The 25,299-nt window shown below is 41.2% G+C and overlaps 1 protein-coding gene across 3 annotated transcripts in view; it reads left to right on the top strand.

The window, feature by feature from the left end:
• The window catches only part of ZCCHC7 (zinc finger CCHC-type containing 7), a 122,145-nt gene that overhangs the window by 52,589 nt on the left and 44,257 nt on the right, over positions 1–25,299 (top strand). For all 3 annotated transcript variants that reach the window (XM_083420097.1, XM_083420098.1, XM_083420096.1), the window contains exons 3-4: positions 20,396–20,439; positions 24,162–24,284. In XM_083420097.1, coding sequence (XP_083276223.1) covers positions 20,396–20,439; positions 24,162–24,284 — 167 coding nt within the window. The remainder of the gene's footprint in view (positions 1–20,395; positions 20,440–24,161; positions 24,285–25,299) is intronic.

Below are 25,299 nucleotides of genomic sequence, written 5' to 3' on the forward strand. Positions count from 1 at the left end.
CTGGTTTGCCAGAAGCGGCTTAGTCATGCTGGCCACATGACCCGGAAGCTGTACGCCAGCTCCCTCGGCCAATAAAGCGAGATGAGCACCGCAACCCCAGAGTCGTCTGCGACTGGACCTAATGGTCAAGGGTATCTTTACCTTTAATGGGAGTGGAGTGGAGAGGCTGTTGCAGAGGGTCTCCTAATCCACGTTAGCAGAATTTGCAGTGGGTCTAGGAATTGTAGCATACCTAAACATGTATTCTTTTAACACAGGGTTTCCCATCTTAGGTCTCCAGCTGTTTTTGGACTACAACTCCCATCATCCCTAGCTAGAAGGACCAGTGGTCAGGGATGATGGGAACTGTAGTCCAAAAACAACTGGAGACCCAAGTTTGGGAAACCCTGTTTTAACCTTTTACAATGTCGTTAAGTGTGACAGGATATAGAAATCAGTTTGATGTAAATGCAGGTGGGACCCAAAAAACTGACCCCCATGTCATATTAGAAACTGCTTTTGATCTAAAGCAGTTTTCTATATGGCATGAAAGGCTGCTAGTGTAAGACAATGGAACTGGGGGCATAGTTCTTTGACTCATGGTGTATGTACACGTATTAGATTACTTAAATCGTGTAACAATGTGACATATTTCTACCTAATGGTTTAATAAGACCCAATTTTCTAACAGAAGTTGGAACACTCCCCTTTTTGTATAGAGATCAAGAGTGATTCTAGTCACTGTGTTTTACGTGATACTAGGTAAGAAGTAAATAAACAGTTTATGTTGTTTGAGAATTTGAGTGTCAGATTTTTATATATAAGGATTTTTTAATAACTATGTATCCAATTCTAGCTTGCTACACCCTAGGGAAGATGTGACACAGTGAGGCCCCCTTCATCAGCCTTGCTGATACCAATTGCTATTTATGGAATCCCAGAATTGCAGAGTTGGAAGGGACCCTGAGGGTCATCTAGTCCAACCCCCTGCAGTGCAGAAATCCCAACTAAAGCATCCATGACAGATAGCCATCCAGCCTCTGCTTAAAAACCTCCAAGGAAGGTTCACGACCTTCCAAGGGAGCCCATTCCACTGTCTAACAACTCTTACTGTCAGGGAGTTCTTCCTGAAGTTGAGTCAGAATCTCTTTTCTTGTAACTTGAATCCATTGGTTTGGGTCCTACCCTCCAGAGTAGGAGAAAACAAGCCTGCTCCATTTTCCATGCAATAGCGCTTGAGATATTTGAAGATGGTTATCGTATCTCCTCCCCGGTCTCCTCTTTTGCAACATCTGACTCCTTCTTTCCCAGAACTCTCTCCTGCTGTGACCATTCCATGTTAGCAGTTTTATATATTGTAGGATTAATATGAGCTGGTACTTGGATATGCTTATCTTCCTGTTTCTTTTATATCATGTCACTTGCATTGAAAGCCAGATGTAAAGTGCCTTGTGTTCTTTGGCAAAAAGCAGTACAGTAGTACCTCGGGTTAAGTACTTAATTCGTTCCAGAGGTCTGTACTTAACCTGAAACTGTTCTTAACCTGAAGCATCATTTCAGCTAATGGGGCCTCCTGCTGCCACCGCGCTGCCGGAGCACGATTTCTTTTCTCATCCTGAAGCAAAGTTCTTAACCTGAGGTACTATTTCTGGGTTAGCGGAGTCTGTAACCTGAAGCGTATGTAACCTGAAGCGTATGCAACCTGAAGCGTATGCAACCTGAAGCGTATGTAACCCGAGGTACCACTGTATATACATGTAGTTAATACATATGCAATAGTTGGATACAAATTGTTCACCATCCGTACATGTGGTTTAGATTTAGGAACACCAAATCATTCGGGTGCTGAGCTCCCTGCACTTCCTATTCCCTGATTTGCAGTTTTTAAAAGTCAAAAAATATTATTTGTTACAGCAGAGGTAACCAAACAATAAATGCAAGATCAAATCCAGTAACTTTGTCACTGGTATGTGTCAGCTGTGAAGCTTGCCTTTCTTGGTCAGGCGAATGAGATGCACTGTTTCATATAGAGGGATGAATGGTCTGCCCCTTCTTGCAAGGTCCCAGACAGCTGATACCAGGCTTGTATCATGGGCAGTCCTTCTAGGGTGCGCTTGGTGGAAAATCAGGGTGACTAGAAGTCAGATCTAACTGTGGTTGTAGATGCTGTTAGTTTGTTTCCATGCTGAGGGTCTCAAAATAGAAATTATACCTTTTAAATAAGTTGGCACACCTGAGAATCAAGTACAGTGGTACCTCTGGTTACGTACTTAATTCGTTCCGCAGGTCCGTTCTTAACCTGAAACTGTTCTTAACCTGAAGCACCACTTTAGCTAATGGGGCCTCCCGCTGCTGCCGCGCCACTGGAGCACGATTTCTGTTCTCATCCTGAAGCAAAGTTCTTAACCTGAGGTACTATTTCTGGGTGAGCGGAATCTGTACCCTGAAGCGTATGTAACCCGAGATACCACTGTACTTAACTGATTCTGATGACCCTTGAATAAAAAATTGTAGCAGGCCAATTGGGCTGAATTATGTTAATTTATGTTTCTTGTTTCAGAATTTGTGTACTGGTTTTGGTTATTGCAACCTAGAAAATTGCTTGTTACCATGTAAGACTTTTTCCTTGCATTTAAAATTTAGGCAGGTTTTTTGCTACAGTGATAACTTCCGGAGTTTACCTTATTAATTCTAGTAGTTGAAAGTAACTGAAATAATTTGCCCCTGTGTAGCAAAAGAAGCATTTGGAACTAGAAATAATGGGTCTAAAAGAATCACTCCTAAGCTTAAAGTATGCTTTGGGGGAGGGGGGAGGTATGTCAATGCAAATTAAAAGAATATCTTCCGTTTCCTGTTCTGAATAACCTTTTTTTCTCTTGTTCTTTTTGCTGATTCAGGAAGTTAAGGTTGCCACTACAGCTTCTAATTTCATCCATAATAATCACTTTTTACTTTTGAACAGTCCTTAATTCTTGGCAGCAGTATCTCCTAATGCAGTCCATTTGGGATGTGTGGATCTGTTTTTCTTCAGATAACATAGAAAGTAAAACTATTGGAAGCAGTTTTCCATTTATTTCTTGCCTTCAGCATATGAAAGGAAGGAAGAGCATGTCAAAGTAAAAGTTGGTGATGCCACTAAAACATCGTATTTCAATAGAAAATGAAAAAAGAAACTGATGGTGCATAGAAGTGGTTATATTAATAGAACTGTCAAAGAAAGACTGTAATTGTAGCCTAAATTGGTAGCTAGTGGAAGTCACAAGACATTGGTACGATGTCTTCACAACCTTTGACAATTACACACACACACCCCTAGAACGTCCAAGTGTGCTTTCATTTTTTGCTGCTTGTGACAACAGGTAAAACTGGGGCAAAAATATAATTACTGAAGGGAGATAGTGACTGTGTTTGGATGTCACACTAAACCACAGCTTGTGACAGGAACAAGCCTGTGGAAATGTCACCTTCACCCATCTCCCCAGGGGTGCAACAAGAACTAGATCTTGGGGCTGAAGCCTAGAACCCCACAGCCTGGGTGGCCCCGAGTGACCTCCCATACCATGACAGGTGATGGGGGATAGTAGGTCTTGTGTAACCACCTGGGCTGGGCTGGATGTGCCGAGGGATCCAGGGCCCTCTGTTGGGCACTGCAGATTACTTCCTTATTTTTTAAACCATTCTGTAGTCAGGAGGCAGCTGGCCGGATAAGTACATGTTACAGACGCTCGTTTTATTTTCTTTTTGAAAAGCATGTCTTTCTTCAACAAAACATTGTTTATTCTCAAGTAAATGTGCTTAGCATCGAGGCAGCAGAAGCTAGCATGTTTTTTATTCCTGACATCTAAATGGTGCTATTGCTGAAGTGAGTTTAAAATGAGAAACTGCGCATGCTCAAGAGTTTCCCCTTTAAAAAAGTCGCCTAACTGTACCACTGTTTCTTCTTCCCTTTCTTCCATCCTCACAGCCATGGTGAGTACAGAAGCTTTTGCTTCTCTCTCTCTCTCTCTCTTTCTGTGTGTGTGTGTGTGTGTGTGTGTGTGTGTATGTATACACACACACACACACATATGCACACACAGATATATATGTATATTATTCTTATTATTATTCTTATTAACTGCAACTCTATCACCAAACCTCATCAAACTGTATAATCTTAACTGGTTTGTTTGAAATGGGCCAGTTTCAGGTCATGGAATATCAAGCTGTCTTGCTTTAGCCAAACCATAGTTAAGATGAATCACGTTTTTGAGTTTTGACAGAATGCTAAACTGTGGTTTCGAATGCTAATCAAAAATGAAACGCAAAAGCTTCTCATCAGCAGAGGGGAGCTGACAAGCCTGAGATCCACACAGGCTCATTCCTGTCACAGTAAACCGTGGTTTATTATTGTGACATCTAAATATAGCCTGTGTAAAGGTGTGTTGAAATATACAGATACTGGAAATGTTTTTATTTTTATAGGAAAAGAGCCTATAGTTGTCCAGGCCCACCCTAGCTAAGGAAGGGACATGTCTGTATTTTAATGTATTTCAACGTATTGTCATAATTTTGACCTTCAGTTCAAAAGGTCGTGCCTGTATATCTGTGAGTGTATTCGCAGAGGCATATTAAATCTTCTCCAAAGTGGTGTTTACTTCCCATTTGGCGACATTTATATGTGAACATGGTAAATACTCAGTTTAGAATGTTATGGATAATTCTGTAAGCCAAGAGATCATGTGATCTCGATCTCTTTTCTAAATCAGTGCAGGAATGCCTGTGCCATGAAGGGAAGGAGAATTGGAGATCTTCACTGTTATAATGAATTTAGGCTTGTAATTGATTAGTTTTTTAGTTCATGGATCATCTGTTTTTAATACATTAGTTGTTATATTTACATACATTTTTATATGATCAGAACCACAATTACTGTTTGGAAAATGGATATGATGCTTTTCTTAAGAGTGAGAGAACTTATGATTTACTATGAGCTATGAGCCTCATACTAACCATTACAGGTTAGTAATGTGGAAGATCCAGATTTGGCATAGACTTCACTTGAGACAGTCAGCTTCTGTTGCCTTTTGTCAGGGCTGGAGTCAGATGCAGGTCAACACAAAGAAGCAGAGTCAGTTGTCGGCGAAGTTAACTCTTCATTCTAGGAAATGGCATACAACTCAGCAATACTTCCCAGCAAGTCTTGCCTCTGTAGAGCAGTTGCCAGGACTGAAGCGCCATGCCGTCCACCCCTTCTAAGGCTCCTCCTCTCCCAGGTGTTTCCCAAGTTCTGCCCTCCTCATTATCCTGCACGTTGGAGACCGGAGGGACGGGAGCTTGTCGTGGAAGAACAACTGTCCTTCTGCCTTGGAATATATTAGTAAACTGAAATCTGTAAAGCTACTCCTCTCTGCTATCGTGTCCAATGGCAGCAAATCACATTTGTCTTGCTGTTTTCAAAATGCTGTACACCCGAGACCTGCACAGGTATTTTCCAAGCATTCAGTGAATGTACTGTGTATATAAGGGACGCGGGTGGCGCTGTGGGTTAAACCACAGAGCCTAGGACTTGCTGATCAGAAGGTCAGCAGTTCGAATCCCCGCGACGGGGGGAGCTCCCATTGCTCGGTCCCTGCTCCTGCCAACCTAGCAGTTCGAAAGCACATTAAAGTGCAAGTAGATAAATAGGTACCGCTCCGGCGGTAAGGTAAACGACATCTCCGTGCACTGCTCTGGTTTGCCAGAAGCGGCTTAGTCATGCTGGCCACATGACCCGGAAGCTGTACGCCGGCTCCCTCGGCCAATAAAGCGAGATGAGCGCCGCAACCCCAGAGTCGGTCACGACTGGACCTAATGGTCAGGGGTCCCTTTACCTTTACCTTACTGTGTATATGTGTGGCATCACATTGACAGGTTCTGCCCTGATCTACGCACATTCATAAGAGCCTCTGCACGGGGCACCAACATGTATTGGTATAAGCATGGAAGGCACTCTTCCCAGGTTGCTGTTCAAGTATATTATTAATTTTTTTCTGCTCAGGTATTTTTGATCACACAGAGAGCTGTATGTGTGGGGATACTCTTCTAACAAATGCACATACTGTAGGTTGGTGGTGGAACTTGCTTCTGTGATTTTTCTCATCTGCATCCATTGAATGTGCAAATAAAATATGCGAGGGTCTCTGATCAGCTCTGCTCTATGCTAAATGAAGCCTCTAGATGAGAACATGTAGTATTGTCCTCTTCAGAATGTGCGCTCCTAACATAGAGCTTGAATTTTGAGCTCCACCTTCAAGGCTGGAACTGTTAAAGGTTTTGGATGGACACTTTAAAAATAATATAGTGCACTTCATGCTATAAAATTTCTCTACCAAGATCTTGCCTTGTATTGTATACTTTAAATTTTATAACGTCTACATAAAGTTAATTAGGTACACAAGTTTGCAATCCTGCATCTAAATATGTGGATCTGTGTGAAGTTACAAGCATGTGAAAGGATAGCTTCCTAATTAGCTAAGCAGTTCCCCTTTTGGGGATCATCTGAGCTCTGCAAAGCTTTCCAACTTTAAGAGAGGCAATAGTAACTTAAATAGAGTTAAACATTTATTTACTAATTAAATAGCTTAAATTCATTCTGTTAACTTTTATCACTTTGAGCCTTTCTATTTTATAATTTTATTTTAATAATACAAGTATTTTTAATAATACAAAGAGCTGTGAAACTAATTTTGTGAGCCTAAGGAGACTTTGGGCGGAATCCAGTGTAGAGCTAAGGCAGTCATTCTGCCAGTGCAAGGATTTCTGCTTGTGGAACAGAATGTTCTCCCCCTGCACACCTCCTAAATCAAGGGGTTCCCTCTGGAGTGGTTTTGGGGAAAGAAGATCCCACACACTCACCCAGTGCCACAGGGCAGACACAGTAGAGTTATAACTGAGTAGAATTTCAAAATCAGCTCGTGATGTGGCATAGGAGTCAGCTGGTCAAGGAGGAAAAAAAGTCAACTCCATTGTAACCCAAGCTGCCTCTCTGAACTAAAGTAGTACTCTGGATTCTGACCATAGTTTTACAGGTATTTCTTACATCCCAACCCTATCTAGCTATTTGAAAGTAAGTCCAATCCAGTTATTTGGAAGTACTTTCCATTAATTCCACTGAAACTTTCATTCCATCTAAAGAATTTAGGATTACCATGTTTGTCTTGAGTTTGCACCGTGTTTCCTTTAACCAAATTTATTCCTGCAAAAAGTTGCTTCTTTTTCTTTTTTAAAAAGAAAAATGCTGCTTTGTTCTTACCAGTGTCATGGCCTTACATTGCTTGGTTAAATGCATGTCCCCAAATTATTGTTATTCTGTAATAGTTCTCCCCATTCCCCCCCCCCAAAAAAATAGCATCCCTCTTGTATAGCTATTTGTTGAATTGTGTACGCACTGAATTAGTCAAAAGACCTGGCTAAAACCATTTTTTCCTTTCCTCCCCCTCCCCCCAAACTTGCTTTTGTTATGTATTGGCTTGCTAATCCTTGTGTTGAGCAGTATCAGACATCACCTTTCTTGGGGGCAGTTAGTCCACTCTTCCGCTTTCTTTGTCAAAGGGCTCCCTTAATAGGAGAAGTCAACAGGGAGGACAAAAAGGATTGAAAGTTGTATTTAATCAGGGTCAGAGAGGTGGTGTTCAGAGTGACGGGCCCACAGGCAGGCTGGCCTTTTATGCTTACCGACGCAGATGGTCCCAAAGCATTCAGCTAAGTGAAGAGAAAGCTGCCCAGTGAGCTATTGTAGGGGCAGAGCATCGTTACAGTTGAGAAGGGTTGCCAAGGGTAACTAGAGAGTATCACCAGTATCGTGTGATCACTAGTCTGTGCCTTTGAAAACGTTAAACTGAGAATTGCTTTGGGTCTCTTGGCATCTGGATGTTCATATGTAAGCGGTATTATCTTACATAAGCTTTTGATTTATTTTGCATCGAGGAGTCGGACAAATGAAAAATTATTTTACTGCTTAATTTGAACGAAGTTACCTTCCAAAAAACTACGTATTTTTAAGAGCATATCAAGTTTTCAGCCCAATGCAAGTTGCAGCAATATATTAGGGAAATACATTTATGAGGATTTCATCTTAATGCATCGGTGCAGAAGCTGTTTAAAAAAAAAAAAAGATGGGCAAAATTGTGTATCACCACCCAAAAGCATCTGAAAACAGAGAAGATTAAAATATACATATGATAAATTGAAAGACAGTGCTTTGGTTCAGTACTATTATTATTTAAAACCAAAGTCTCCTTCTGGTCCCAGATCTCACATTCTTAACTGTAAGCAAATATATGCTAAGGTCATTAATTAATGGTGTCAATCAGTTCACCATATGCGCGGGGAATGATATGACTAGATAAGATGCACCCTAGAATAGCAGTTTTAGTACTCAAATGTAACCAAGTTGTGCTTAGTGCAGCCCAGGGGAGTGGGGGAGCAAGCAAAGATGGCTTCCTGCCAAGCTGTGCAAGCTTCCAATTCTTCCAGCTGGCCAGGGGCATTTTTAGCTCCTAATGCAAACTAAAACGAGTCACAGAGCCCAAAGGATCCATGAAGCTCCCAAGCATTCCCTTCTGTAGGGAAGTCTCAGCTGGTTGGCTAAACTTCCTGAACTGCCCCTTTTTTGCATCTTGCAAAATGCAAAGGTGGTGGTCATGATTTACCCTCCCTCGCTTTTTACTCTTGGACATATTGAAAAGAAGCAGCTATTGTCTTGCTCTTTTTGTATGGAAGAGAGCGGCAGCCATCTACAGATTTCATAGCTGTAGTTTGATACAACAAACAATTTTACAATTCAAATTAAATGAATGGGGAAGCACACTTTCGATGCACACTTTTGAATAGTAGTGGATTACTTGCAGTTGTCATAAATTGTGAAAGACCTCTACGATAGTTATGCAGTTGAGAAACTATTTGAGTTGTGTGGTACACTTAAAAATTGTCATAATTTTCCTGGAGACGGAAGTGAAATGTTAAGCATAGTATGGTGCCCTAGGTTTCAAAAATGTATTCTTTCAGCTTATGTAATATTTTGACAGCTTTATGTCCTGAAAAGTAGTGAACAAGTTACTTTAAAGCATGGCACAAGATAACACAAGCTCAGATATTCATTTTAGACTTGCTTTCAAAAGCAGTTGTTCAAGGCTCTCTGCAAGTTGAGAACCCCTGCTTGAGAGACATAATCTGCGCTGCCTTTCCTTTTGCATTCTGTGGCTAGAATCTAACTATTAGATGAAAAATTGCTTTGCAGGCAAGCCAGAAACAAGGTTTTCTGTCTGTAGAAAGTATACCCAAGGAGGGATGGAAGAAATAACCTGATTCCTTTTCTTAAAAGGTCTGTATTTTTGGATGCCGACCATAAAGGAGGGGGAGAGAGGCAAAGAAATGGCTGCGCTACACAAATGTGCCCTTTTCCAAGTCACAACAGCCTGCATAGGGAGAATTAGTGAGTAATTTAAAGAAAAATTCAAGACTTTTGAAAATCCAAAGTACATATGCTTCAATTTTTCTTTGTTCCATTGATGATAAAGAAATTGTTCTTGTTATTTATATTGTTCCAGTTAGGCTCTGTAATAGTGTAGCAGACTGGAGGCGTCAACATTTGTAGTCTTGACAGCCAGCTCCTCATCCTAATGCAGGAGCCCATCCTAAGGGCAGGTAGAGGCAGGGCAGATATGGGAGAAAGAGCTAGTGATTCACTTTACATGCTGCTGAGCTGTTCATAAACTGTAGTCTTGAGTTTTTGAAATGAGAACAACAGGGCTTATCCATCTGATTTTAATATGAAGAGTGACCCTTTTTAGATAAGCAGGTTTGGCACTAGTGAGATGAGCTTGCACCTAGGGACTATAATACATAAGACTATATATTACATGTGTATTTTTGAAAGCTTAGGGATAGTGCTTATTTTGGCCCTGAGTAGTTTTGGAATATGAATGTAATAATATGAATCTTCTGCAGCACGACTCTACAAGGGTGTTAGATCAAGACTAGCACCTTTAATTGTGCTCAGAAGTGAGTATCGTTGCATGAACATTTACTGTGTTCTAATTTCCTCATCCCTACAGTGGTACCTCTGGTTATGAACGCTTCTGGTTATGAACGCTTCAGGTTACGAGCTCTGCTAACCTGGAAGTAGCTGCTCCTGGTTGCAAACTTTGCCCCAGGATGCAAATGGAAATCACTCGCCAGAGAAAGCACGCCTCAGGATAAGAACGGTTTCAGCTTAAGAACGGACCTCCGGAATGAATTAAGTTCGTAACCAGAGGTACCACTGTATAAGGAAACAGGTGGTACAGTCAGTTGGATTCATTAGCTCAAGTGTGTGTGTGCCCCTTTTGTTACAGTAACGGTAATCTGCCCTCTCTCCCCCAGGATCAGTATCTCTCTAAACTATGGTTGCACCATTAATGAAATTGTGAAAGAGGATCCTCAGGACCTATCAGATCAAGAGATTCACCCATACTACCAGCTCCTTAGTTGTTATTGCCAATGGATACATTTTTAAGAGTTCTGAAAAGTGATTGGTTCCGTGAATCTCAAATGGCAAACCATCTTTATCAGCCCATAACCCTTGTGGAGATCTTTGAGCTTCAAGAAACTGCACCCCTGTTAGATAATGGTTTGGCCATGACAAAGGTCCCGTAGCAGCACACCCCACATTTTAATCATCTGTATTACAGCCATTTTTAGAATCACACATTCAGCCTGTGACCTGCATTGTATGTTAAACCTATAGGGCCATATTCAACTACCCAAATCTGTTAGTGGAAAGTAGTACAAGGACTCCTGTTTGTGTAGCAGGGCTTCCCTTCTCTCCTCCCCCATGGCCCCCCAGCACTTCCCCCACATCCACTATGGAGGTTCAGCAGAACCCCCTGAAAAGTGATGCTGGGAAGGCAGATAGTTTTGTTGGGCAAGTAGAAATGCTTTTACTGGTGGAACAATCTCTTTAGCACTAAATTGAACGCTACCCATAATTATTCTGCCACAGGCATATTATTGTTTTAGCTGTCTTCTGACCAGGTGGCCTTTCTGAAGTCTGCTAGTGCTAGTAAATTGGGAGTCGTCAAGACCAGATTCTTGGTTTAACCTAGGAATCTGTTAGGCAGCAGGATATTCAATAAGTTAACAGAATCCCTAGTGAATTCCCAGCATATGATATAACCAGATGCTCTAGACAGTGTATTTGGAACACCTGGATGGTATTCTTAGCTACTGTTGTAACCCGGACCACCCATCTGAGATGGACATTAAACTGTGTGCCTTGGCAATCTTATATAGTTCAGGTTGAAAGCTGCTTCCATTATTAAATCATAAAAATAGATGTGCTATTGTCTATCAGCTTGGTGTTAGTAAAAATTAATGTGACTTGTGGAATTGCTTGAGGGCAGATTTTGGATTAGAATTGTGGGTGGAGAATTAAGTGGAGGTTTGGCCTCCACCTGTCTCCACCTAATTTTTTGTTGGGAAGAGGAGCTTTTTTTTTTTTTTTTTAAAAAAGGAAATTAGGTGAAGACAGCTCCCTAGTCTCCTCCCACCCCAATCCTAAGTCTGTCCTCAAGCAATTTCACTAGCCACACGAATATCCAGTAGCGGCCTTGACAGGTTTAGGCCAGTCCTCTGCTTCAGCAGCTTGCTGGCACATTCTGCAAAATTGCTGCCACTTTTGAGTTCACAGAACCTAAGTCCCCATGATCAGTAATGGGGCTCCTGTACCCACCAGGTGGTCTCTCTCTCTCTCTCTCTCTCTCTCTCTCTCTTAAAACAGCCAGTGGATTTTATGTTCAAAAACGCTATTCTCCCATCTTGATCACAAAGAATAACCACAAGGTGAGGGGTTTGTAGGAAAGGTTCTTGTTCAAAAAAAGGGATAGTTTTGTTTTGGTTGGGCTTTTCAGTTTCAAACAAAAGGTATACAACTGGAATACTGAATTGCGTATTATATCATTTATTCTCCAGTAGGGCTGAAATGTTTGGAAGGGGGGGTTGAGTTTGCTGTGAACTCTGGAAAAAAAAATAACATTGAAGCTTGGCTACTTATTTTTTTTTAATCTATTCATTTTATACTTCTCAGACAGATTTTTCCCTGGGGTGAAACAAAGGTTAACTGAAATTTCCTCTGTTGTGTACCTGAACGAATCAGCAGTTTGAGAAGGAAATCCCATTGATGGGCAAAGAGAGTGACAGGCTCTATTTAAAGAATTCCCCCGACTGTGTGGTAGACCAACCATGCCCTGAATTTAACTGTTCCTGTGGTCCTCATACTTGTACCCACCAAACGAGAGAGAGAGAGAGAGAGAGAGAGACCTAGTTTGTACTCTAAATGTTACGCTCAGCTTTGAAAAAATCAAGAACCATTGACAATTGAGAATTAGCATTACTAACAATGAATCAACTGAAATGATGCAGAGTGTAATGTTATAAAGAGAAAATATGAACCAGTTGGAAACAGAAATGTGTACAGTGAGCTATTGCATGTATTTTGATTTTTTGTAAATTGTGTACACTTTCTAGAATGCAGTAAAGTTAAAATATATGTGGTTTGGGTGAAAACAATTTTTGTTTCATATATATTATAGTTCCAACAGATTATTTGGCACTCTGGGGAAGATAATGAAGTGGAAATGGCATAATAGAAATGATAAATGAGTAGAAAACAGCAAAATACATAAAGGCCTATATATGAGAATGGGGAGGGTTCCAGTACATGACAAGTTTGCTTGTTTGTTTGTTTGTTTGTTTGAAACAGACTGCTTGAAATATAAAAGCACACATCTTCATTTGGATTAAACAATTTTAACTCTTCTTTTGTAGATCTCCTTAAAGTCTAGCATTAACTCACCACGGCCACCAAAAGGACAGAGGCTTCGGAGATTATAAATTCATGTCATAGCTTCTAGCTGTCAAACTACTCTTCAGGTGACAGCCTACTCCAAGGGTTACCGATGGTTTAAGCTGATTTAGTGTTTAGATGGCAGTTAATTTTGTTATCACTTTTTAAATAAAAAACAAAAAAACACAAATTAATAGCTATTGAATCAACATTAAAATGGGAAGCACATTTCCTTTTCCCCTTTGGATTGTGTTTTTCATGATAGCGACATGGTAGGTTTCGTCAACTAAGGATTACATAAAAGTACGGCGGTGCATCAAGATAAAAGAAGAATTTGTAGTGTGGTCAGTTATGTCAGATAAGCACAGTGATATGGTATGGTTGCTGTGGGAAGGAGGTCTGTTGCTTCGTTAGAATGGATCTGTCAAAAACTGCTTCAAATAATTCCTTGGGGGAAGTTTATGGATCTCTTCAGAGTTCTTCCGCTTTTATGGGATACTGACAAATAATCCATTCCATCAACGGGTTTCATCTTTTATAATAAATGATCTTCTCACTCACCAGGACAATAGTAAGAAATCCCTTTAAGTGTGTACAGGGGTTTGGAGTGCCTTCATGATAAAAAATTGATTTCAGTTTTATCCAGAAGTCATTCCATCATCTCAGAGCGACTGAATGATTTATCCTGAGCATCATCTATTGTTTCTGTAGTGTTCCACCTTGATCCTGCTGGCAATTTATTCATCCTCAGTTTGCCATAAATGTGGTGATTCCCTAATAGTTTGATTACGGAATAATGTCTGGTTGAATGCTGTTCCAGTATACACAAAAAGACAAAAGGCACTATAGGCCAGATGTTCTCTTTTGTCAATAAACAGTACAGAATAGGTAATTGGAGATCTTACTGCAGTTTTACAATTAACTACACGTTTGTTTTGATTCTCGAGTGATGTAGAGTAGTCCTGTGTTATCTAATTCACATACTTTACAAAAGATTTGTGCTCCCGCCGCCCCCCGGATAATTAGCTAAGAATAATGATCATCCTTGGGTTCCTTATAATCACTTTGCAGATTCTAGTGTCCATTTCACACTCATAGAAATATATAAGGGCGACTCACCCTTTGTACACAAAACTAATAATTAAACACTGTTTGTCAGAAAGTATCAACTAAGCAACTTGTTCAGAACAGCTCATACAGGATCCAAATCTCACTCCCATCTTTGACAATGTTGCATAAGCCACACATTCCAACTAAATATTTTCATGTCCATGCTTCTGGGGCATCGTTGTAAAAGCCACCTCATGGTAATGCAAAACATTATTTAAAAATCGCCCCGTGGTTTTTAGAGATCATAGATGGCTGATAATGTGCATATTCAAGAATTAATGCAAATATGATATCTGCGAGCATATTTAGTATGCAGATGCATGAAGGAATTGCAATAATTGTAGCCATTTTCCAAGCATGAACTCTTGGCATGCTATCTGTACCATGCTTTGTGGTGTGGAGGTAGTATAAGAGGGCAGCTCTATGAAGAATCTTTCCATTAGGCCAATAAATCTTTTACCCTGCTGAAATCCCACAAAGGAATTTGGTTTTTGCCCTGTAAGATGTGCCTGGAAGAAAATTCAGAGGTGATTGCTTAGTACATAGTGCAAATTTTAGAAATACATGCCAGTTCAGACTAATCTCCGTCTTTCATAAGATAAGTGGTTTAGTGGATAAAGGGAATGCAGTAGATATAATCTTCAGCATAATCAAATTTAGCAGTGCTTTTGACACAGTTCCACATGACATTCTCATAAGTAAACTAGTAAATTTTGATTGTAAATGCTTTGGAGGATAGGGTTTTGGATTGGAATGAACTTGGTAGTTTTGAGAACTGGTCTGTAAGCCACAAAATTAATTCCAAGAAAGATCAAACGGAGTTACAAAATAAAATGCAGATCATGAAATCTTGGATAACTGAATGGCCGTGCTGAGAAGGCCTTGATTAATAATAAACTGAACATTTTTTCAGTAGTGTGTGAACTGCTGCTATTGTTTTTTAAAAGCTAGCTAGTATTTTACTAACAAAACTATTACATTACTTGATGCTTCCTTTTAAAATGTTTGATAGAAGTATGATATCCAAATAGCAAAAAATAGCACCTTTCCATCCTGTGCCACATCTCTGATTTAGATTAACACACTTAAAGGAAAATGTAAGCAAATTGGAAGAAATTCAGAAAAAAAGATGATAAAGGCGCTATATGACAAAACGTTGAAAGAAATCAACTTGGACCTCATCCTCACTATGTATTTAAAGCATCCTGATACCACTTTAAACAGTCATGGTTTCATCAAGAATCTGGGAACAATTCTCAAGGGACACTGAGTGTTACACCATGCTGGAAATTATAGCTCTTTGAGGAGAATAGGGGACTCCTAACAATTCTCAGCACCTTTAACAAGCTACAATCCTCAGGATTCTTTGGGGGAAGTCATGACTGGTATGAAATGTGCTTTCAATGTAGAATACAGATGGGACCTTGGATTCAGATTGTGCTGCCACTAGTGGAAGGTGAGATTTCTTAGTTCCCCTTTCCCCTTGCAGCTCTCTGCGTGCCGTCCCGGAATCTGTACTGATGGGTTGGGGAACCCGCTGTAATGATGTGAGAGGTGGAACTGGCAATAGTCTCCTCCTCTTTAATTATTTCAACAGTGGGATTCCTCCACTAGATGATGGAAAGAGCCTTTGTGTGTGTGGAAGGTGAAGTGTTCTCTGAGAAAGAGATATCAACTTTGTTCCATTGTACTGTTTACATACTATTAAGTTTTATTGGACTAATTACTTGAATATATAGAATCATTGCCATGTTGGTTCCATAAAAAGTTACATATGTATCTTACATATAACTCTTATTGAGGTACAGTGGTACCTCTAGTTGTGGACATGATCCGTTCCAGGGTGCCATTCGCACCTCGAATGGTCCTCAACTAGAGCGGTGCTTCTGCGTAAGCGCAGAGCGCGGTAGAGCATTTCTGCATGTTTGCACGCAGCGAAACCCGAAAGTATACACTTCCGGGTTTGCCGTGTTCATGAGCCGAAAAGACGCACCATGAACCTAACGCAACACGAGGTACAGTATTTTTCGCCCTATAGGATGCACTTTTTCTCCTCCAAAAATGAAGGGGAAATGTGTGTGCGTCCTATGGGGCGAATGCAGGCTTTCGCTGAAGCCTGGAGAGCGAGAGGGGTTGGTGTGTACCGACCCCTCTCGCTCTCCAAGCTTCAGCGAAAGCTTTGGGAGCCCGGCAGGAGTTCCCACGGAAGGCGCCCACTCCGTCTCCGGCAGGGACGCGGCGCGCGGGGAGCCTCCGCCTGGGCAGGAGACGAGGCGATGCCGGGGCGTCCGGCCGAGCTCCGCAGCGCCTGCAGCCTCACTTGCTGCTGCTTCTGGAAAGGCGAGCTGCTCCTGACGCGGGGAGAACCAGGGACATGCAGCCGATACCCCTCCAGCCCCGGCCAGGTGAGCTGGCGGGCAGGTTGGGCGGCCAAGCGGGGTTGGTTGGGGGAGCAGGCGGGCGCGCAGCGCGGGGCCACGGAGCCACCCAACGGGAGAGCCGAGCGCAGCCCCTGCAGGAGGACAGCGGGGCGCCGCCCATGGAGAGCCCCGCCGCGCTGGAGGACGCACTCCTCGGCTGCCCCTCTTTCCTTGGAAGCGGTGCAGGCTGCGAGGGAAGGGGGGATCCCAGATCTCTGCCCAGTACAGCGGGCCTGAGTCCCGGACGCATCTGAGCTGGGGTGGGCGGCAGGAGGCACCGGGGAGAGAAGCCGGAGAGGTTCGGGAGGGATCTCCCAACTTATTTTCGGAGCGCTGCGGAGGGAGGGGGACTTGCGCGCTTAAGGCGGCAAAGAGCCGCTTGCAAAACAACCGCTGATCTTTCAGCACTTCGCATTAGCAGAGGGGGTGGCGAGGGGAAGCATCTGCCCAAGGAGCGGCGGGAGGGGAGGCATTGCTTGTTCTTGTTTCGTTAGCCTTCCGGATTTGCCTGCTTCTGGTGGCGCTTTGGGGCTGATCACCGAGCGCCTGCTTATCACTTGTGGACTTGTTGCTTGGAGACGCCTAGCTCCAGCTGTCCTAACTTTCTCCGCTGAAGTGCAGTGCACCTGAGTCAGCTTCGGAGCAGACGAAGAGTTCTGCTTGCCGCCTGTGACTCGCCGGGATGGCTCATTCACGGGCAAGTCACTGCAAAAAAAACCGGGGATATGCCGCCTTAGCCCCGCTGGAGTACTTTTTTAAAGGCAGTGAGCCTTAAGGCTAGAGAGGTAAAGGAAGCAACACTCCAAGTGAACGACTGCAGACTTCTTTGCCTTTGCAAATGCATCATTTGTCAGACTTCTGAAATGTCAGTTTATGCATCATTGCTTTGGCTATGGTGCGGACCCCTCCCAAAGTTTTTATAAATAACACAAAACAATTTAAAGTGCTTGGTTGTCAGGGTGCTGCCTCATTTTCAGGGACTGTCTCTTAATTCTGGACATCACTGCCCCATAATGAGCACGATCCCATATTCACAACTGCTAGGCACTGTAGAGACCTCTTAGGGTGGAAACCTTATGAGTGCTGGTTGTGTATAAACTTTCTGAGCAGTCAATTATTTGCAGTGAAGCTGTGCTTTGTGGTTGCTTTTTTAAAAAGGGGGTTAAACTTAAGACTCTGTAAAAGGAAGGTTTTACCTGTGGGTTCTGAGATCTTTTTTCTGAATTTTTTTTTCTTCATCCCCCCCCCCCCCAAAAAAAACTATGGGCCGGTGCGTCCTATAGGGCGAAAAATACGGTATTCACATTCACCACCACCTGGAAAAGTTGGATTAATTACAGTAATTGACATCCACCTAGCTGCTTCAGTGGGTAATACATACAGATTGTTATTAAGCAACTTTGTTGACTGTTTTAGAAGGAACAGAGTTCACTGTGGCATTGGATTGGTTCTGTTAACAAGGCATTTGAGAGACAATGGAGTGTGCCTTTGGGGATAACGTCAAATCGCTGCATTAGCAGCACTAAAGTGGCCTCCCCAGGACACAAGCCTGGGCAGTGTGTATGGAGGTCCTGACTGCCCAAACGACAACCCCAGCCTTGCTGATGTCGTTCAGAGGAAAGCAGAGCAATATGTTTGGCACCAGCTTGGCTGCAGCAGTTGCCGGAAGGAGGTGTACAAGGTGCCATCCAACCACCTTAGGGACTCTGCTCTCTCCTGGCAGTAGAGCGCAATGACCACCTGTACCATGTTGCTTCAGGGTTGCTTATATATGTGATCTTATCCTGAGTTTGGCTGCAACTGCACACACTGCAGAAGACACTGGTATAAGTTGAGTGGGCCACTTCTGTGGAGGCTCTTTCTTTTTCCCCTTTTCTACTTTGGTGTCCTCTGCGCTGGGCCATTATTGGGACCCAAAGGTCACGCACATGGAGGTGGTTGGTGGAAGGACCCAGGTGAGAGGCAGGGAAGTGAAGATCTCCCAGGGTTAGAGATTGGGAGTAGAAAGGAAATCTTCCAGGTGAGAGCTGGAAGGGTCCACCACTTTCTGTAGATGACAAGAGTTGAGAGAGGACTCTGTGTTTGTTTGTTTCTTTCTTTCTTTTAATAAAATCTTACTTAAAAAATAAGGCAAGTATAATGTATATGTATTGACCCAAGGGGTCACCTCTGCTTTGCTGTATTAATGTCATAAAATTGTATCCTAAAAATACAACATTCACATACATATGTAACAAAATTTGCTTGTGGCTCACTGCAGCAATATGGTATTAATTGCCCTTTGGTAGACATGATATACATAGATATGCTTCAGAAAAAAATCTGATCCAATTGATGAAACATCTGTAAGTTTAGGCTTGAACTGAAAGCCTTTATGGGAGCTGAAAGGAAAGATAGTGTGATTGATACCAACTCAACTGCAAGTAGAGAGAAACTAAGGAATTAATTCGCTATCAGGAACCAGGGAATTGTGCTGTCAGGAACCAGATAATCAGAGATGGATTGCATGCAGAGAATTAGGCATTTCTTATTTCTCCCTTTCCCGACATCAGTTGGCCATTGAAAATGTAGTTTAATGAGCCAGTCAGATACTGGATGTTGCTCACTAATAGGGCTTTGGAGCTGTGTCTGAAGACTGTTGTCACATACATCTGTCCAGGGCACAATGGATCAAATTTTGAGATTGGTGTGGTAATTAGATGCACTAAGAAAAATTGTGCTCAGTATATGCAGTGTTCGGTATTACAGGACAGGATATTCAAGAATTCTTTAAACAGATTGAAAAGTCATTGGGCAAATATTTTTCTCATTGTCTAGTAGATAGTGGATTCTTGTGCAGTGAAATTGTTGGTTCACAAGGGAAAAAACTAGAGCTGGGTCCCTGTAACAATTACATTGGTTATTTGCTTAAATGAGCAAATAGTGAATCTGGGAGCAACACAAGATTTGGCATCTATTTCTTCGTGGGTAATACCATATACAACTTCTACATTAAGAACTTGGGTAAAGCAGGTGAACTCTTCTCTTTAAAAAGCATTAGACCTAGCAAAAATTACCACTGTAAACCACTGTATGATTATTTGTAAAACTTTGTGGGACAAAAGGTATTTATTCGTTATTGGTGGCTATTTGAAGTACCAAGCAGATACTTCTTTTTTAACAAAAGTTTCCTGATAATAATATTAGATGTTCTTATAATTTCTAACCATGAAATAGTAAATGAGGGAAGAAGCAAGTTTGGGACTAATACAGATATTGGCAGTCCATAGATGGGGCAAAAAAGGAGAAACAGCAAACTGTGTTTTTATCAGTCTTTCACCAGTAAAATGAAAATGTACAAGTCATGCAGGAAATAGCAATCACTACAGCATTAATGAGCATATGCTGCAGCAGTCAGTTTCAAATTTTCCATATTACTGGATATTATTTTCTAGAGTGGGCACTCTGTTCATGTGATGTGCTGGCTGGACCTGTGCGTATAATTATAACCCACCTGTTAAAATATTCAAGGCTACTTAACAACAATAGTTAAAATAAAAAATAAAAGTGTTGAACAGCCAAAATCACTCCAAAGATAAAACTCATGAAGCAGCTACTGTGGAAATAAAATAAATAAATACACCTCAAAATCTGTTGGGCCTTCCCCTTGTCCCACACAAATTGAAGCTACACATTGCAGAAGATGACTGTAGTGGTAGGAAAACTGTTTCATGGGACTTTGTCTCCTATTACTGCTCTTTTTATTAGAAAATCTCCGGTAGCTTCCAAGGAGCCCCAGGGTTCCTTAGAAAACAAATATGCTCATGTTGGAAAAAAACTGCAATTTTCACACCATTATTTACACATGATAGATTGTTGCAGATCCTGATCCTGATATGATCAAGCACCAAGGTGGGTAAAAGTATAAACTAAAAGTTTGGGCGTGTCACTACTGAAGTTCATTTTTTCCAACCTTTTAAAAATAAGATTTACAACTTTTAAATGAGAAATTAGACATAGTTTTGAAAATCAGTTTTAATGGTTTTTAAAATATCTTTTTCAGGAGTAGGTGGAGCAGACTGGAACATCAGTGATAAAGACGTAGAGGTAAATTGATAAAATGTTGCATATTCTTTGGCTGTTCTTGTGACTGACCAACATACTCTGTGTGGGTGCCTCTCCAAATCCCTCTGTATAAGACATATTAAAATAGTCTAATGTGTGTAGATGTGTTGCTTTTACAAATGCAGGGTGTACTGTCTTATAAATTGTGTTGTTTTCATTACATTTTTTAAGAAATAAAATTTCAATTTCCCATGATAATTTGTAGCACAGTAGCCATCAACCAATTATTACAGGAGGGGAAAAAAGATAATGCTAGTCATGGATATAGTTATTTTATTTTTAATCAAGATTTGGTATTCAAGTGAACATTTATTCCATTCCATAATACCATTCACTGACTATAGAATATACAGTAAATCAAGAAAGTGTATTTTGGAAAAGTACAGCTATGGGTACGTTTACAGTGATAAATTTATGTATCCTCATAATAACTGGAAACATGGAACAATCAAGAAATATACAAACTAAAAACTTAATAAAGAATTATATAGAGTGGGATGGTTTGGTACAAAGCAGCCTCCTCACTTTACACAAATGGGGTTGAAGTGGCCTTCTGTGAGTTAGCTGTCAAATTTGTATAGGGAGAAAAAGTATATAGATTTTCCCTCTTCCTTGATCAAACTAAACTCCCTCCTATCATAGCTTATGGTTCTTGGTGGTCCTGAAGAAAGCTAATACTTTTAAACTTTTCCCAAGCATGTAACCTCATTACGTGTGTGTGTGTGTGTGTGTGTGTGTGTGAGTGTGCTCGCGCACGCAATGAATAGATTCATAAGTAATTGTTCAGCCCCCAAGTTAAACACTGGGTCATCTGTAAATCACCTCCACCCATGATCAGCTGGCACAGACCAAGCAGAAACATGCCACATGCAGCAGGTCCCATCAACCCCAGCCAGCATGCCAGTGGCCAAGTGGGAGCTACATCACTAGAGTCACATCGTAGCCAACCTTTCTATAAAGGTTGATATAGAATCAGAAACAATGCAAGGAACCCTTTTCTTTGCTTACAGAAGCTTAGCAAGCCAACACATTTTTTCTTTTGCACAACTCCATTAGCAGCAGTATTTGAATTTCCAAATGTAAAAAATGTTTTGCTGATAAGTACTTCAGACTAATGGCTGACTTGGTTCATAATTGGGCCTAAGCCAATTTTGTCACCCCCTCCCCCCCCCAAAAAAAAAACATTTTTGCTTTTCTCTGAGATGCCATTGGGAGCTTAAAATACCTCCCCTTCCCTGAGAGTCCCAGAACACTAACCATCTTCCCCCTTATTCCCAGCTGCAACTGTGATGTCCTTGAGAAATAACATTTCCAAGGGATCCTAACACCAGAGAGGGAGGCCTTTCAAAGGTCATTTCTAATCATGTTTGATGTTACCAGGAAGAGGGTAGTGGATGGAGACCAAGACAGGAGGGAGTTACCCATCTTGAATTATGGTCTGAGCTGGAGAAGAATTTGTGGGTTGGATTATGGCTTAGCATGATGAGCTGAGCTAATTTGGTGTTACAAACTGCCTTCCAAATTTTAGGAAGACTACTCAGTGTAGTGAAATATGTTTTAGAAGAAGTTTGCAGTATGAATAAGCCCTTCCGTTTAGATGTTATTTTTAGAATCATAGAATTGTAGAGTCAGAAGGGACCCTGAGGGTCATCTAGTGCAACCGCTGCAATGCAGGAATCTCAGCTAGATCGTACATGACCAATGACAACCCAACCTCTGCTTAAAGCCCTCCAAGGAAGCTGAGTCCACTACCTTCCAAGGGAGTCCATCCTACTGTTGAAGACCTGTTTAACGTCAGAAAGTTATTTCTGTTGTTTAGTCAGAATGATATATCTTGTAACTTGAAGGAATTGATTCAGGTCCTATCCTCCAGAGAAGGAGCAAACAAGCTTGTTCCATTTTACATGTGATAGCCCTTTAGATATTTGAAGATGGTTATCCTATCTCCTCTCAGTCTTCGCATCTCCAAGCTAAACATATGCAAACATTCCTGAAAGGCTTGATTTTCAGACTCTTGATCATCTTGGTTGCCCTTCTCTGTACACATTCTGATTTGTCAATATCCTTCTTCAACTGTGGTGCCCAGATCTGGACACAGTATTCCAGGTGTGGTCTAATCAAGGCAGAATAGAGAAGGACTATTCCTTCCCTTGATTCCCTTGACACCATACGTCTATTGATGCAGCCTAGAATAGCATTAGCCTTTTTTGCTACAGCATCAAAGGGTTAGATAAAACTAATTAACATGTAATTTCAAGTTTGCTTTCTCAAATTTGACTTTTAATTGTACTGGAACGAGATGCAGAGCTCAAATTTTCTAATGATTGCTTCTGTTTTTCTGCCACATACCTTACAAATTTGGCTCTGAAGAACCTGATTCTCGAAAGTAGTTGGTGAATATATAGGAAAGTGGTTTGGCCATGGTCATATAAACTATAGATTCTCAACTGACTGAACCCAAAGATTGCTCACTAATGTATTGTTGAGGCAGTGAACAATTTGACGTTTGCATCAGTTTTTGTCATTTTTAAAAAGATACTTTATTAATTTTTAAAATGTAGACAAAATACAACGAACATCAAACATGCAGATACAAATGGAAAAGAAAGGAAATCTGGACTGAATATCATTGAAAATATTTTACTTGTGTGGCTGGTCACCATTTTTGGCTTGGTCACTGCTGCAAAATGCTAAGTATTCCAAAGCCAGAAAAATTGTGGCACGTAGGATTTTATGAAAAGAAAACTGTCAAAGTAGAATTATGCAATTTTATCCCAAACAACTGCTTTTCCAGAGATTGCTCTCTATTATACTTCCTTATGTTTTTGATATTCTACAGTTCTTGCGCTTAGATTCCTTATTACTCTTGCGTATCAGCTCACGCAGCGGCTGCCTTTTACATCTGTGCACACGTTTACTTGACCTTTAGCTTTATCCACAAATAGCTGGTGCAGAATGTGCTCCTCTAATTGAATAACATGGTCACTATCAACTGTAGTCTTCAGTATTAGAAAGACAGTAGGTGCCCATTACTGCCATTGACTACACTGTATTCAGCCAAATAAATAAGGAAATGACCGTGTCTCACTGCAAAATCATTTCACAGATGGTCTTTGGAAAACAGCAATATTAAGAAAGAGAAGGCTTTGAGAGTCTCTTATTCCTAGTTCTCCCCCCCCCCCTTAAAATTCCATTTTCTCTTTTTCATATTCACTTACCTAAGAATTTATAGAATATGTGTGAGGTCAAGGGTTTTTTTGGGGTTTTTTTTTTGCTGTTTCATCTATGTTTTCTCGTTGCTTTTTTATCTACCTATTCACGCATAGAATAAAAGTGCTTCAAGAGATTATCTATCCCATGAATTTATTCATGGCAAGTTGTTTTTGCAATTATTTTTGATGCATTTTGCAGAATTCTTTATTGTGAACTAATGCTGACAAAGGTTGGCTTAACTACGGGAAAAAGAGACATACCAACTTCTAAAAATGCTTTTTTCCCTTTCTTTCTTTTTTTTTGAAGGGAGCTTATACAATTACCAGTGGGTAAAAGGCTTACCAGGGATTTAGATGACTTTTGTTTAAACAAGTATACAAATGCAGAGCTGAATTTTTGACTCCACCTACTAGCCTTAATAGCTACAAAAGTCTAGAATGGCAAGGCAATAAGCTGCAAACTTCTAATGCATTTTCTTCTCATTTCTTTAGGCACGGATTGGCAACTATGTTACAGTGCGGCACAACAACAGATACTACACGCCAGACAAAAATGTCACTTGCAGAAATTGTGATAAACGAGGTCACTTATCAAAAAATTGTCCTACCCCAAAGGTAAATACAGTATTCTGATTTGTCTATGAAGAGAGCCATTTATTCTGTCAGTTGACAGCTTTCAGACTTTTAAAGCTCTGGTAAGAAATAATGGTTCTGAAGGGACATTTTGAGAGGGGGGAAGGAGGAGATGATCGTTTCCCTCCCTCCATGCATGACAGTCGAGAAGACAGTTTTGTCCCAGGAATCAACAGTTGTGGACTCTTTTGAAGTTTGCACCATGTACTTGGGGGGGGGGGGGGTCAAAAGGCATGCTGCCCTTATGTGAGAGGAATTTACTTGGCGGGAGGGGGGCAGAGGAAATAGTTCAAGGACAGCGTCTCTCTGCTTCTGAATTTAGCAGTAAACTGTGGGCACGCTCCCCATGCAGAGGATTCCCAGATGCTCATTGTAAATTGGTTTCTCCCTCGTGCCACATTGGTGCATGTTTCCCATATCCACCTACCATGCTGGCTCTGCACAAGCAACTTGCAGGAAATCCTCATAGGCTTCCCATTACCCCCTTGTGCTGTCTGTATGGACATCTAGATGGGGGCGGGGAGGGGAGGGAGGCAGATCATCTTTCTGCATGCAGGTATGGAGCTCACAGTAGATTGGATCATGCCATATGTATGTGATGGGACAATGAACGGTGATAATTTAGCAAGTTTCAACAGTTAATATTTTAGTACATATATTTGCTCTCGTTTGCATTAAATGGATCATCAGTTTGAACACAAAGTGTTCCCATGGCCCATTCCCCATTAGACAAGTTCCATGTTGGCTGAATTAGGAAGTGAAATCACCAGAGAGAAATATTTAAAAAAAGTATCTACCATTCTTTGTCCACCTTTGGCTGATGACAGTGCTGATTTTCTGGTCAGTTTCAGCTCAGCAAACACTGAACTGGAAGCTTTATGCAATCAGCTATCCAGTGTTTCATTTATTCATTTCTAGTATTTTTACCTGACCTTTCTAATAAAATAATCAATGTATCTTACAATCATTAAGGCCACCATAAAAGCTGTAAGTATTA

Source organism: Podarcis tiliguerta, assembly GCF_965153285.1.
Source record: "Podarcis tiliguerta genome assembly, chromosome: 17".
Lineage (NCBI taxonomy): Eukaryota > Metazoa > Chordata > Lepidosauria > Squamata > Lacertidae > Podarcis > Podarcis tiliguerta.